We start from the raw sequence: 15,177 nt of genomic DNA, 5'->3' as shown, positions 1-15,177 counted from the left end.
TGAAAAGTATTTTTATGACTCTTGTGTATTTTTTTTTATAATTTGACTATTTGAGTTTTTATGGCCCAAACAATTTTAAGTAGAAAAACTTTCTTGCCCTTTGAAAAGTTTTAAATCTGTTCAAATAACTTTTCTAAAGTGCTTTTAAACACAGAGCTAACAACAAAATGTGAAAAGTTTCTGCAACCTTGAATTTTTACTCAAATTCAAATTCTTATTTGAATTATGGAAAGCTATTTTTTTGCTTCCCTTTTACTTCAAATAATTGCTTCTTGATTATAAAGGTAATTCATGCTTGTTGATACTATAGTATAAGAGTAAAAGTTGCTATTACTCTTTCCTTTCAAGCAATAAGCTTCTGTTCGTACTTTGAGATGTACTTTATATACTTCAGTAGGCTTTCAAAGACTCTCAGTTTCTAAATGTGCATTTCTAACTTTTGTGTATATTTGATGCTACCTGCAAAATTTCTGACTTAGTGCAGCCCAAATCTTCAAGTGTATGATTCCCTGATATAATATGCTACTTTTTTCTGTGCCATCTCCATACTGTGTATTGAAATTCCTCTGCAACTCAGGTGACAGTCCCTGCCTCAGAGGGCTTTGTGTTTTGCCTCACCTCTCGTGGCCCAGTTACCTATAAAATTGATCTTATTTCTTAATCTTCATTATTAAGAAAAAAATTCAAAATTGGTTTAACAACTAATAGTATTATGGAAAATATTTATGTTTGAAATGATAGAATTATTTCAGGAAGTTATATTCTCCATTGTACTGAGGGTACCAGTGTTTATTTAGAAGTAAAACAGAAACTGAATAAATTTTATAAATATTATTTTGTGACATGAGATGAATTCAATTTGTAAATAAGCAGACAAGAAGTTGGTATGTGGTATCAGTCAGAGTAGATTTTCTGATTTAAAATGTACTTGAACAATCCATATCTGGCTAAAAATAAGACTACAGATTGGTATAAATTTCAGGGTGACTTGGTCTCTTGTCTCTCTCCCTGTCTTCCTCCAGTCCCTCTCCTATAGTAATAATATTAACTTCTGTTAACTTTGAGTATTTGCAATGTGTCAGGTTTTATTCTTGAATTTTAATTTTTTTTTACAAATAACTTGATCAAATAGGTACTGCTCACCCCCTCTCCTCGCATTTTATAGACAAAGGAACAAAAGCACAAGGAGGTTAAATAACTTGTCTAAGGCAGCTGAGGGAGCAAGTGGCAGAGCCAGGAATAGATTCCTGGCTTCATAACTCAGAGCACATTTCGTGGCAAACTATTGTTATGATATTGATAGTAATGCTACCAATAGTTTCTTGCCTTTTATTTACTCTTGGAAGAAAAAACTAGTTACCAGTATATATAGTTACATCTTAATTTTGCAGTGTTTTTTTTAATAATTTAAGTAAAGACAAATGGTCAGATATTAATCTTCTAGAACAATTTAAAATGAAAAGAAATAATCTATATCTCTGTTCCCAACCACACTTTTACTAGATTAAAAAATATAATTTAAGAATAATTACTAAATTTAGCTGCATATTAACTGCATTTTAATTCTTCCATCCTTCATCTTCTCCCTCTCCTCCTTCCTTCATTTCCTTATTTTCTGATTTAGTGTTGGACTATATGATGAGGGTGTGATGTTGAGTATCTTTTAACTTGTAAAGTGTGGCTCTCGCTGAAGGGAAATGAAGGAGAGAGGAAGCAGAAGGCTGGCAACTGCTTTTTTAAAGTAAAGAACCTACATCAGTTCCACTCACATTCATTCCGTCTGACAGATTTAGCTATGAGACCACACCTGAATTCAGAGTAGGCTGGAAAAGTTAGTCTCTAGCAGGATGGTCATCTGCCAAGCTGAAATTGGAAGGATTCCATGATTAAAATAAAGGCATGGGGATGTCTATGGGGCCAGCTGGCATCTCTGCCACAAGTGCTGATAGTGAGCATAAGCTTAAACTATTAGGTGAAAGTAAGTTTTAAAAGAATTTTGTTGGCTCTTTACTATAATAGAGTGCATTTTGTTTTGATAAAATAATCCATATATAGAAAGTTGTTAAGTCTTGCGTGGCACATTACTCTTATTCAGCATATTAGTGAGTCCTCTGAAGTGAGTCTGGCAGGGAAGGCATGTGGAGCAGCTTTCTGGCTCCCCAGGTCAGATATCCCAGCAGAGCACCCAGAGTGTTGGCTCTTAGGAAGATCTGGCGTCTACTTCAAAAGCATTAGTTTGTTCTTTCTATGTTTACCACCTGAGATGTTGCATTAAGTTATCTTTAGAAATCTTTGACCTTGAGTGTACTAGTGTACCTCGAGATGCACAGGAATTTCCTGTCGCTATGAATAGAACTAATTGCAGGGTGATAATATTTTGGTAATGGCTTCTCCACTTGATGTTTTAAGTCACTGTGATTCTTTGAATGTACCATGAGAAACAAAGTCTCCAAAAATAAAAAAAACCAACAACAGCGACTGCTACTTAATGAAACTGCAGTCATTCAATTCGATAGTGTCAATTTTTGTTGACTTTTTTTTCAAAGTCATTGAACTTCAAAAAGATGTGCTAAGCCCAATTATTTTAGGATTTCAAGCAAAATAGTGAATCAGACATTAAATGGATATTGCTAATTGAACAAATTTTGTCAAAGATAATGAGTTCTTTAGGAATAATGAATAGGTTCAAATTAACTTGAAATGTTGGGCAGTTACAAATGCAGCTTCTATCAATGATTTATTGATCATTAAATTCCATCATATTTGAAAGTTCTAATGTTGCAGAGACAAAGTTATCTTTTTAATGCTAGATGGCAGCTAAAAGCTGAGCTAAAGTCTAATGTCACTGACGTGCAGAAGCAGCAGCACACCTGATAATTCAGTCTTCCATCCGTCTTCATCTCAAATGCAGGTTCACATTTCCGGAAATAATTTAGACCACAAACCAATATTATGGTACTCCCTCTCAAATAAATAAGTTAATTAATAAAAGTTGAAAATGCCCACCCATTAAATCTGCAGAATACACTATAATAAACTCACAGTGGAAAATGATTAAATATATTTTAGGAATTCTGAAGGGATTATTATATTATTAAGTTAAATAGCAAATAACTGAATATTTAACATTTCACCACTGTTTAAAAGTTTTTATTTGGGCGATAGGCAATATTGAAAAAATATTAAGTACTAAAAGGCTGTCTTAAATTTTGACTTTGTCAATATAATGTAAATAATAATAAGATCTATATAATTTAAGTTGAGAGACAATTGAATGGTGTATTCTGTAAAGAATTGTTATTAATCCCCTGTTGGGTTCTAAATTCTGACTTTTATTAGAGAACTTTATTTGGTTTAGGTACCTGAGTTCTGAAGTGTTTATTAAAAATTTTCTTTTATTTCCTCATTAAACAGCTTTGATGTCTTATTTGCTGGTGGGCCAGAAGAAGTTCTAAAAAAGTTCCAAAAGATTAACCAGAAAGTAGTCTTTGCAGCAGATGGAATTCTGTGGCCAGATAAAAGACTAGCCGACAAGTACCCTTTCGTGCACCTGAATTCAGGAGGTGAGTAAGACATTAGCAGAAAAAGTTCAGTGCAAGTCATGGTAAATCATCCATATTGTTGAAACAGTATTTTTTTTGTAACTGTGGTACAAAACTATGGTAACTGTGGACATGAAGTTTTAAAGAAGCATTAACTTACTTTTGCCATGGCAGTGTAATACCATTTTAAATTCCACGGTGCATTTTATATTTAATAAAGCATTTTCCTATATATTATGTCATTTGATCTCATAACAAATGTAATGAGCTCTAGTAAATGTAGGTTTTATTTTCACATTATAAATGAGGAAACCAGTATGTTCAGAATCTAAGTGACTTTTCCTAAAGACATCCAGCTGTTTAAAGGAAAAACAGTGTGGGTCCAATGTTCTGATTATAATTTCATTGAAATTTTTCTGGGTGTAGGGTAATAGTTTTAGTAAGTTCCCTTCCTTGGAAAAAGTTCACTTTCAATTTGCAGTTATATAGCTTTAAAAATAAGCATTACGTAATTTTATTAACTATTTTTGACATATATTAGAGAAAATGAATGATTTATTTTGAAATTAGTAGTCAAAAAATATTAAAAAGTGAGTGTTTGCGTATACTTAAAGAGCTATGCTGCATTATTTATGCCACTATGGATTATAGGAACAAATAATCATATTTCCTCCTTCCCCCCAAAAATAATAAGTCAAAAATAGGATTTGACTTTGGACATTATTACTGTTTTGACTCCAAACTGTTTTCCTTAGACTGAGATTATTGTAACCATAACACAATACCAAATGCGGTGGGGGACACGGTAGAGAAGCATGTTGGGTGGAAATTGCAGGCTACATTGGGGATACATATTTTCGGGGGTGTGTGTGGTGATCTGCACAGGTAGAACAGGGTGTGGATACTGTCCAGGTTAGTTTAAACAGGTGCTTGGTGATGTGACAGCATATCTGGATTCTAGGCTCTGCTCAGTTACTGTGACAGTGTAATCTTTAGCAGATAATTTAATTTATCTGAGATATTAGTTCCAGCTCTTTTTACCTGTACTTTATTTTAGCAAACTATTCCCTTAGTTGTACTTTGGAACTTTGTCAGTCCATATAAATAATGCATTTCTGAAACCTTGAACTCCAGTTTGGACTGCCTCCTTTCAGCTCACTTTTTCCCTCCATCTCAATGTATTTACAATTCGTGCTTTCTAGTATATCTTGAGCATCTTCTTTTCTCCCAATCCATCTAGCACCTTTGGATTTTACTTCCATATTCAACTCAGAACCTAGCGTTCAATCCATTAGTCACTCTGTCTTCATTGCTTCACCAGTCTTCCCTTCTTGGATCTCTGGTTCATGCACTTTGAACAGTGTCCTCCGTAAAATGACTGCCCACTGCGATGACTCTTCCTCGATCAATTGACCTGTGTGTTGGTGCTGCTTCTGCTTCACAGCTTCCAACAGCACACGCCTAATCTTCCAACTTATCCTGGGTCCTAGATGGTTTGAAGACTGATTTTTTAAATAATTTTTTTATTTTATTTTTTTTAAATACCAAAAAAACACCAAACAAAGGCAAACATTCCTATTTTGATCATTCCATTCTCCATACATAAAGGACTGATTTTTTTTAAAGGAAGCATTTAGCTGTGGATTCTGGGATAGGCTTTACTTTATACTTATAAAATGTTCCCAAAAATGATGTGCGTGGTGAAATCGCGTAGGTATATCCGTCTAGATGGTAGTATCTCTACTCAAGTGTCTAAATTTCAGGCAGACTCATAATGCTGTGGAAGCAGCAAAAAACTACCAAATAAGTGTCTGTGTGAACCATTTTAATTAAGGAAAAGGTATTTGTAAGTGGGAAAGTGATCAGAGAAGTACATCAGAGTATCCTTTGGTCCTTGTCATCACAATAATTAGAGGAATGTGGAAAACCTAGATACATTCAATAACAGTTTTATGTAATTTCATGAATTCACATATTGATAACTATTTAAGAGACATGAGTTATATTTGTGAATAATATCTTTTGATTATTTGAAAATCTTTATCATAGAGAACAAACATTTTTCCTTACAAGGGAAAGCTCAGATATTAGAAACTTTGTTGAATTGCTGAAACAATTTGGCATTTTAATATGAAAATATTAATCATATAAATATATATCACATGCAATGAAAATAGGTGTAATTCCTTTGTATTTATTTGAGGACATTTGGGATTTGCAAAAAAGATAAAGAAATGTAATTTTTGAAAAACAAGGATAATCATAATCCATTGGAAAATCAATATAATCTGTTGAAAAGTGTTATGTGTCACTATTTGAATTATATTTTTCATTAGAAATGTTTGGTTAGAGGAATTAAAAAGTGCATTATTTTTCAATATTCTGGTAACTTTTATTTGGCAAGAGTAACAAAAAATGAGCAACTGGTGATTGGTTTTGGTTTTTATTTTGCATTGTTTTCTCTAGTTAACAGTAATGTTCCTGGATGTATTTCTTCTAATTAACTTTTTTTTCTTTCTACAGGGAATTTAGTTTTGAAGATGAAAATAATCAGGTTTCCTTTCAATTCACAGGAATAAAATTCATCCCTTTTTCAAAGTGTTGCATATCAATGATACTTAGCAATTCGATTGCCTTCCTGAAATGCAGAGGGGGCACAAACAGAGGACAAATGAGTCTGTTATCTGGCTTTTATAGACAGTTGTTACTGGCAGATTTAAAGCGTATGCTGTTTGCCAAAAGGAACAGTGCAATTTTAGATTTCCTTAAGTCTATGACATACAAAACCTACCCAAAGAATGCTTTAGCAGGCATGATAACGACCAATTCAAATAAAGGAAATATCCCTGAAATGTCTCAGATATAAAATTTCTTCAGGATGCATGCAGTCAGTGACAATCCAACATTCCTTTGGTTATGTTAGCGTCGCTGGCTCTGAGAGTAAAACCACTGGAGTAGATATTTTCTTTTTCAGCAGCTTGCGAATCCTTTGCACAGGATCCAGGAAGAACCTATTAGAAGGTGAGAGAGAACAGTCTTCTGTCTCCCTCTGGTTCTTCCTGGTAACTCTTTTTCCTTTAGGAACCTTGGAAAACAGTAGTTCCCCTGTTGTTTCAGTTACTTTTGAGAATGTTTATTCAGGAAGAGCCTTTTTTTCCTGTACTTTGCATGTAAGTGGAGAATACTCAATATCTCATTTCCCCTATAGTGAGCTGTGAAATTCCAACAAGATCTGGCTTCGAGGGCTTCCTGAGACTGCAGATAGTCAATGGAATTAATGCAGATCCAGGGTTTCATCTTCGAGTGTTACATTTTCTGCTTTGTTTTCTGTGTTGCAGGATTTATTGGCTATGCCCCTTATATCAATCGTATAGTGCAGCAGTGGAATCTCCAGGATAATGATGATGATCAGCTCTTTTACACTAAAATTTATATTGATCCAGTGAAGCAAGTATGTAATGGCCTGCATTTTCTTTTTGTTTTACGGTATTAGGTGTTTTTTCTTCTATTCTGATAATATGGAGTACATGCTCAAAAGATCAGAAGTGGTTGAAAGGTTTTATTGACAGTGTGGCAACGTGAAAACAGAATTTGAAAATGTTCTTGTTGAAAACGTATTTTAAACAGTGAAAGCCAGTGAAATAAATAAATGATAAGTAGGTGAAATTTCCTCTCAATTGGCTGGGTTTCAACAGTAGTTTAATGTGTCTCTTTGCCTCCTATTTGGTGGACAAGCCAGCAACTTTGCCAAGCACGGATGGAGTAGGCAGAGGGAGGAGAGAAAAGATGCAAAGCACTGCTATTGTTGTATAGTTACATCGAAGTACTTGTTGAAATTGCTTGATGTAAGTGAAATGGCAGCCCTTGCACCAACATTACACCACTAATTCTTCTACATACTTCCTTTTAAGACTGCCTTATAATTGCAAAATCATGTAATCACAGATTTTGAGCCTGGGCATTTAAAGCGGCAATAATCAAATCCCGAAGACTCTAGAGAATGATTTCTGCCAAGTTCTTGAACAGATACTTATCACTTAGTAAAAACTTTAGAAATTTCCTATCTAACATTATAGTCAATTTGAGGCTTAGAATTTTTGACAGAATGGAGCCTGGAGATTTAGAAATAATAAAGAAGTTCCAAAGTGGTTACGGCTTATGGATCCATGAGACTACAGTGGACAGAGACTTACTCCCTTTATTAATAAGAATTCTGCAGTTGTTACAAATAGAGCAACTTACAATAGCAGGGGTTTAACATAGACATATAATTTAATTATTTCATTTCCTTTATCACACATATACACAGCCAGAAGTCTAGAGGTAAAGAATATGAGACTATTATGGTGGCTTTATGTTATCAAGAGGGACAGGCTCTTACTTATTCCCACTTTCAGTGTAACCTCCTTGCCAATCATTGCATCTGTATTTCAGGCAACAGAAAGACGGAACAGTAAATTAGAGGCCTTCTTAGCTGAGTCAACTGTCTTTGAATAGCCTTTCTAGAAGTCTTAAACAACATTGCGCATATTAATCTTTGACTGGTACTTATTTCTGTGGCCCCATATAATTTGCAAAGAACATTTTGTCCTTTATTTCAAGCACCAATATGCCCTACTATAAATCCAAGTTCTTTTATTAAGGGTGGAGTGTCAGCGACAATAAGCAGTCTGCAACTGGCCCTAGAGGGCCTGGGACTGATTTGTGAAGTAGAACTTTGGAGAAAAAGTAAAACCAAGGCTCTCTAATTCAACAATATGCTTTGTATAGTTAGTTACCTAGTGTAAATTGGTATTCCTTAAATTTACAATATATGCAATGGATACAGTTTTAAAGTTCACTGGATTGTGTATTTGCAGGTATTTCCATCAGAAAACGTAAGATTTTTAAAAAAAAATAAGTGTATTTTACTGTTTGCCATTTCTGGCTTAGTAAAACACTTCTGTCATCTAAATATTTTCATTAGATGCTTAAGACTTAAGCCACTTCGTTCTTAAAATATTTATTTTTCATCGTCTCTTTGTTTCACTTTTCCTTTTCTGATCCTCACGCAGCCGGACAGAGAACTCAGTCTTTCATTTGAGAGAGAAACCTACTTCTGGCATGACTGCTCACCCATACACCATGATCTTTGTCTTTTTTAAATGTAATTCAACTGTGGATGTATACTGAGTTTTATTTGGTTGTCCTTCCTTTGGGATACTTCCTCTGAAATTGCACTGCTGGATTTTGTATAAATCTTGTTTACGTTTCTCGCGAAGCATAACATTTTATCTAGTTAGCATGCAAAGACAATTTGAGGGTGTTATTAGGGCAGGGAAATCTAGCTGAAAAACTTGTGTCTTGAGAATCATGAGGTTTGTAAATCTTATTAATCTATATGATAAGGTTGATTTATCACAAACCTGGTGTATCATTTGGGACAGATAGGTTATGCGGCATTAATAACCTCCAATTTCAACATCTCTAGAACAGCGGCTTATGTCTCCTGCTTGTGTCTGCTGCAGGGTAGCAGGGTGTTTCCGCTTGTTGTAGTCACAGGACCTTGGCAGATGGAGCAGCTGCCTTAACTCATGCTGGCTTATGTGCTAGAGGGAAAAAACACACCTAGAACTTCACACTGGCAGTTAGAAGCTTCAGATTGGAAATGCTGTATTTCACTTCTGTCACAACTCACTGGTCAGAACTAGCCACAAGATAAGAAGTAGATATATTTGGCAAAGAGCACGATGATTACCGTATCCTTTATCTTCCAGTTCTACCAGTTATAAAATTATATGCTTCCTGCCTTTCTGAAGAATATTGCTGGGATCATTGATACATTGGATTTTTAAATACCCCCAGAAAACAAACTGTATTAACATGGTAGTATAATTTGCTGTTTCATTGTCATTTTCAATATTATCTCTATTTCTTATTTTTAGGAAGCTATTAACATCACATTGGATCACAAATGCAAAATATTTCAAACCTTAAATGGAGCTATAGGTATGCCTCCAAAATAATGTGTTGCTCATGTATAATTGAATATCTGTGCTTTCAACTATCTTTCCTTTTATATTTTGGGACTGTAACTAAGGTTCTCAATATAGAATTATAACCTTTAAAAATACTGAACTTGAGCTAAGGTTGATGTCATTCAATTAAAATAATTTCCTAAGTCTAGTGCAAAAATGACAAGTCTCTAGCCTTAGGTAACTTAAAATTTAGTAGCTTATAATCTGGGGACCATAGTTATACTCATGAATTAATTACATCTCATGATCTCAAAGTTTTCAGTGTAAGTTCTTTGCGTTTTGGATTGCCCAGGAAAGTTGTAACCGGTGATAGGTAGGGAGGTAGACTGTGGAAGCTCATTAATCTATATAATTGTATGTGCATGTGGTGTGTGTTTCCCTAGATATCCAAATACCTTAATAAGATGCATTAAAAAGTAATTAACTGGTAGATCAAAATTAAAATACTTGAATGCATTAATATGTTAAAATAAAAAAATACACTGCAGCACACTGCAATTCATTAAGTAATTTCATACAGTAAAAGGATTCTTAGAATGGAAATCATTTGGTTTGGAGTAGTCAGGAAATCTGAGAAAGGAAACCTGAAAACAGAAAACTGTTCCGCTCTGACTTTTGTATTCCTAGAATATTGTACTGGGCCTGACGTTCAAGAACTGGAAATGCTATCTTGTGTGAGCAATTGTAGCAACCTTGCTTATGCCTGGAAGAGTTTTATTCACCGTACACCTAGCATTATCATCTTGATACGGTACGCAAGGAGTTCATTTTTCGGATGAATAAGTTGAGACTCAGAGAATTTAACTTATCTGAGATCACCTACTATTAGGGGGCAGCGGTAGGATTGTAAAGATGTTTTCTTTCTACCTGTCATCCCCATGGCTTAGCACCTCAGTCAGTTTGCTGCCGTCAAGGTAAAGTAAGTGAGGCTCTCGGAACCTGTCTGTGTCTGTGCAACCCTCATTTTGGGTATCTGCTGACTTGGAGTTGGCAAAGTTTATAGAAGTATCATTGCACGTGGAGTGTCACGTGCATGAGAAGTCTCAGAAGAACAAATGCACACAGTGCCCATTTTACATGCCTAAAATCTGTTTTATTTTTTTTAACCCAGATGAAGTTGTTTTGAAATTTGAAAATGATAAAGCCAGAGCTAAGAATGTATTTTATGAAACATTACCAGTAATAATTAATGGGAATGGACCTACCAAGGTGAGTCACAGATTTTTACCTGACTGCTTAATTCTTACAAGTATATTATGGAACAATATGTGGAATCTTTTTTCTTTTCTTTTTTTTTTTTGGATTTCTTTAAGAGCTTTATTTTGGTGCCAGCAATTTACTGGCTTCTTCTTTTATAAAGTAGATTTGGTTTCATTAAAATTTATCAAATCTGATTTTCCTCAGCAGAGTGCTAGCATTTCTTTCTATATGTAATAAATTTTATTTTAGTGTTTCATTTAATAACGTTCTCTAACTGGAGAGTAAGCTACATTTCCCTCAGAGAAGGCATCCTCTCTGAATAAGAATTGTTCAGGTGAGCAGGGACCCTCTGTTTTGCCAGCATTGCCATTTTCTGTATTGACAATGATGTTACTATTGGGATCCGTTTATTTTAGGCTAAAGTTGATGGGTTACAGCTGACAAACCTAATTGGATTGATGAAATTTTGAATGCTTTCCTGGTTCATATGTATTTTATTGAGCTTGGTGAAAATGTTATTGACTGCAAAATGTATAGATAAAAAGATTATATTGTTGGTATCAAATCAAAGCGGATCATAATTGCATTGAACGTGGAGAGTTTGAGTGCTAAGAAATAAATATTATTTTCAAGATCTTGGGATATATGCATATATTGAATATATACATACATACAAATACATAAGCATATATACACACATATAGAAATATACGTGTGTGTATTTATGTATTTAGTAAAGCTGTACATAAAACAAGTTATGAGATGCTGTGGTGTCTGGTCTACTCATAAGTACTCAGAAAAGAGATTAACAGGAACATTTGCATTGCGGTTAGAGAGGATTGGGGGTAATTGGCTGTTTCAGAGGAATGAGTAATCTAAATTACAAAAAAGAAAATACTATAGACATGGAGGGGAATTTAAGGGAGAGCACCCATTCTCAGGGGCATCAGGATGAAAGAGGTAGATTTCTCTTTTTCTCTAGTTAATATCTCCACTTTGCTTTTCCTGCCCTTCTAGCCCTCTTAGAAAGCAGTCTTCTCCTCTCTTTATCTTACATCAGTCTTCCCAGCTTTACTCTCTCCTCATCAGCATTCAAGAGCCTCCAGGAATTCCTGTCTATAAACAAGACAAAAACCAGGTCAACAGGAAGCAAAACAAAACATCCTCCTCAATCCATGTCTCCTTCCAGAGCCTCCCTCTCCCCCACTTCTCTCCGCAGCCAAAGTTCCTGAAAGCAGAGACAACTCACTGCCACTACGCTCCCCTTTGCACCACCTGGGACGTGCTCCTGTTGGGGTCTGCAGTGACATCCTTGTTGAGCAGTGGACACTCTTGGGCTGTACTGCACTCAGTGACATTTGACAATGTTGATCACATTCGGTCCTACCTGAAACACCTCTGCCTCGATGGTGCACCTCTACTGCTTTGTCTACTGAACTTTGGCCTTTGCTCTTCAACTCTCTTGTTCACTTTCATTTTTTTTGTTCTTTTGCATGAGCAGGCGCCGGGAATCAGACCCAGGTCTCCTGCATGGCAGGCAAGAGCTCTGCCTACTGAGCCTTGTGGCCTGCCCCTCTTTCATTGTTTTTTTGTTTTTTTTTAACTTTTTTTACTGTGTAGTGTAACATATATACAAAGAAAGAAATAAAAAAGCAAGAGCTTTCAAAGCACTCTTCAACTAGGCTGCAGAACAGATCCCAGAGTTTGTCATGGGCTACCATACAATCCGCTCATATTTTTCCTTCTTAGCTGTTCTAGAATATAGGAGACTAGAGGGCTTAAATACTTTTTTTTTTATCACAATTGACTTTTTTCCTTCTTTTTTTGTGAACAATAACGTATATACAGTAAAGCTATAAATTTCCAAGCACAGCACCACAATTAGTTGTAGAACATATTTCAGACTTTGACATGGTTACAGTTTCAAAATATTAAGTTTTTACTTCTAGCTACTCTAAAATACTGGAGGCTAAAAGAAATATCAATGTAATGATTCAGCATTCATATTCATTTGTTAAGTCCTATCTTCTATGTATAATTCCACCATCACCTTTGATCTTTCCATTCCTCTCTTTGGGGTTGTTCAAGCTATGGCAATTTTAAGTTTTTCATATGGGAAGGGTCTGTCAGTAATATGGGCTAGGAAAATGTAACTAGCTGATGTCCTGGAGAGGCCGGGCTAGATTTCAGGACTTATCTGGACCAGGGACCTGTCTGGAGGTTGTAGGTTTCTGGAAAGTTATTCTAGTGCCTGGAACCCTTGTGGAATCTTACATATTTCCCTAGGTGTTCTTTAGGATTGTCTCTTTCATTTTTAATATACATTTAAAAATGTTTACTCTGTGCATGGGGCTTAGAGGGCTGGGAGAGACAGTGCTATCTTCTTCCTCTACTGTTTCAGTAAGTACTAGTGGCTGACTCAGGCATCTTCCCTTTCCTTCTGTGCACACTCTTGGGTCATTTGCTCTATTCCCATGTCTGCACACCCTCCCTTAATACTGATGGCTTTGATCCTTGCTTTATTTCCTGCCTCTCTCCTGAGCTCCATGTGTGAATACCCAATTATTACCTTTATTTTTGGGTCATATATACCCAGTGTGCATGATCTTTAATCCTGCGTCCTCCTATTTCTTCTGGTGAGCCACAGCCTGGGTTTTGTTAGGGCTCTAAACACCTCTCACTTTCAGTCAAAATGTCATCCTTTCCAGCTCCTGTGTACAGTGGTTTTACCTAATGGTCTCTGTGCCCGTAGAAATTTCTTTAGTTCAAGCAGCAAGCAGTCTCCCACCAGTGGCACTTGCCCACAAGCCATCTGAAAGGAGCATTTTCTGCCTAATACTAATTGGAAAATGCCTTTTCATGGACTTGGGCGTGAAGTTCCACATTCTCAACGTGTCTTACAAGGCTCTTCTGTACCAAAGGCTTTGGTGGTCTCTAACCCACCACCTCCTCCGCTTCCCCACTCCTGACACTTACACATTCACGCTCACATGTCTTGCACTTAAACGCATTCTCTCACTCAATCTCTCTCTCAGCCTCTGTCATACGAGTTACTTTCAATTTTGCAAAAGTCTCATACTTCCTCTGTCTCTACATGCTTTTCACTTGTTCTGGAATCCGGCCCCTGTGTTCCAGCCCTGTGAGTCCTGTTTTTTCAGGCATTAGCTTAGTCATTACTCCTCAGGTGTTCTTTGTACATTTGTAACATTTGGAACTTCTTCCATTGTTATATATACTACATGCTAGACGAGGTGATATTTGCCTGTTTTCCTGTCTCTCTTATTTATTAGGCCTTTAGCCTGGAAATTGCAGAAATCGTTTCTATCTTGTTCGCTTTTGTCTCCTCAGGGGCCAATACATCGGGGGCATGTATTAGGTTTTTAATAAATCTTAATTGAATGCGAGGGTCTATAAATAATCCAGTGACCTAGCATTATTTGTAGAAGTGTTAAGGTAGACTTTTTTTTTTTCTGGTGGGATGAAAAACATCATAAATTTGCTGTCGGTCACTGTAAATGTCCCTAGCCAAATTTGACAAATTTTATCTGCTAAGTACTTTAGTCTGTGTGTGTGTGTTTGTGTGTGTGTGTAATTTCTGTTTTAGCTCATGATAACCCTGCCACTAGTTAAGCAAGAGCTTGCTTGTACAATCAGATGTCTCGCATAACTAAATAGTAAATTATTCCTGCTCGGTAACGTAGTATTTTAACCAAATTTAGGTATCTTTAAAAAGTGTGCTTGGTCCTGTTAATTTACTTTTTGTGGTTAAAGCATGATGTTTAGTGATTTCAGTGTGATCACTAATTCTCTCCAAATCCCAGGATAACTCTAACTAGAAATTAAAATAGTAGCAAATAGATTTATCAGCAGAAGAGAGAATTAATCCTTAATCATTTAGGAAGAACTATGAGGTAAGAAATTTTAAGTCTTCTAGGAAGCGTTTTCAGTTTAGGCTACACTGTTACTGGCGTTGTAATATGTGTGATGATGTTGACCCTATTTAGTCCATCTTCCCATGATTCCAGTTGGTAATAAAAAAATATAGTCAGCTTTTAATTATAAAAACGATGTTTCTTATAATAAACACTTGAGAAAAAACTATGCAAATAAACATTAACTATTGAGAAAATATTACGTAAATAAACATTAACTAATGCTAATACTTTATCAAGTTATGATAAAGTGATTAGGGGTATCTAAATGCACCACATTTTCACCTGTGTCCATGCTAATGGGGAAAGAAAACAGTGTCCTGTTTAAATTTTTTTTGTATGCTGTATGGCAGGGGCCACATTTCGTTATTTTTCCATGTGAGTGTCCTGTGATTGCAGCACCATTTGTTGAATTTTTGTTTGTTTGTTTGTTTGGTTTTTGTGTTTGGGAAGTGCATGGACTGGGAATCGAACCTGGGTCTCCCA

The 15,177-nt window shown here is 35.7% G+C and overlaps 1 protein-coding gene across 1 annotated transcript in view; it reads left to right on the top strand.

The window, feature by feature from the left end:
- Positions 1-15,177, top strand: part of LOC143684064 (procollagen-lysine,2-oxoglutarate 5-dioxygenase 2-like) — a 116,318-nt gene that overhangs the window by 71,756 nt on the left and 29,385 nt on the right. Inside the window, 4 exon segments of the mRNA XM_077160730.1 lie at positions 3,415-3,563; positions 6,881-6,993; positions 9,467-9,530; positions 10,671-10,768. Coding sequence (XP_077016845.1) covers positions 3,415-3,563; positions 6,881-6,993; positions 9,467-9,530; positions 10,671-10,768 — 424 coding nt within the window.

The sequence above is a fragment of the Tamandua tetradactyla genome, chromosome 5 (assembly GCF_023851605.1).
Source record: "Tamandua tetradactyla isolate mTamTet1 chromosome 5, mTamTet1.pri, whole genome shotgun sequence".
NCBI classification, from domain to species: Eukaryota; Metazoa; Chordata; class Mammalia; order Pilosa; family Myrmecophagidae; genus Tamandua; species Tamandua tetradactyla.
Note: the sequence above shows the minus strand (reverse complement) of the source record. Positions and strands in the feature narration are given on the sequence as shown.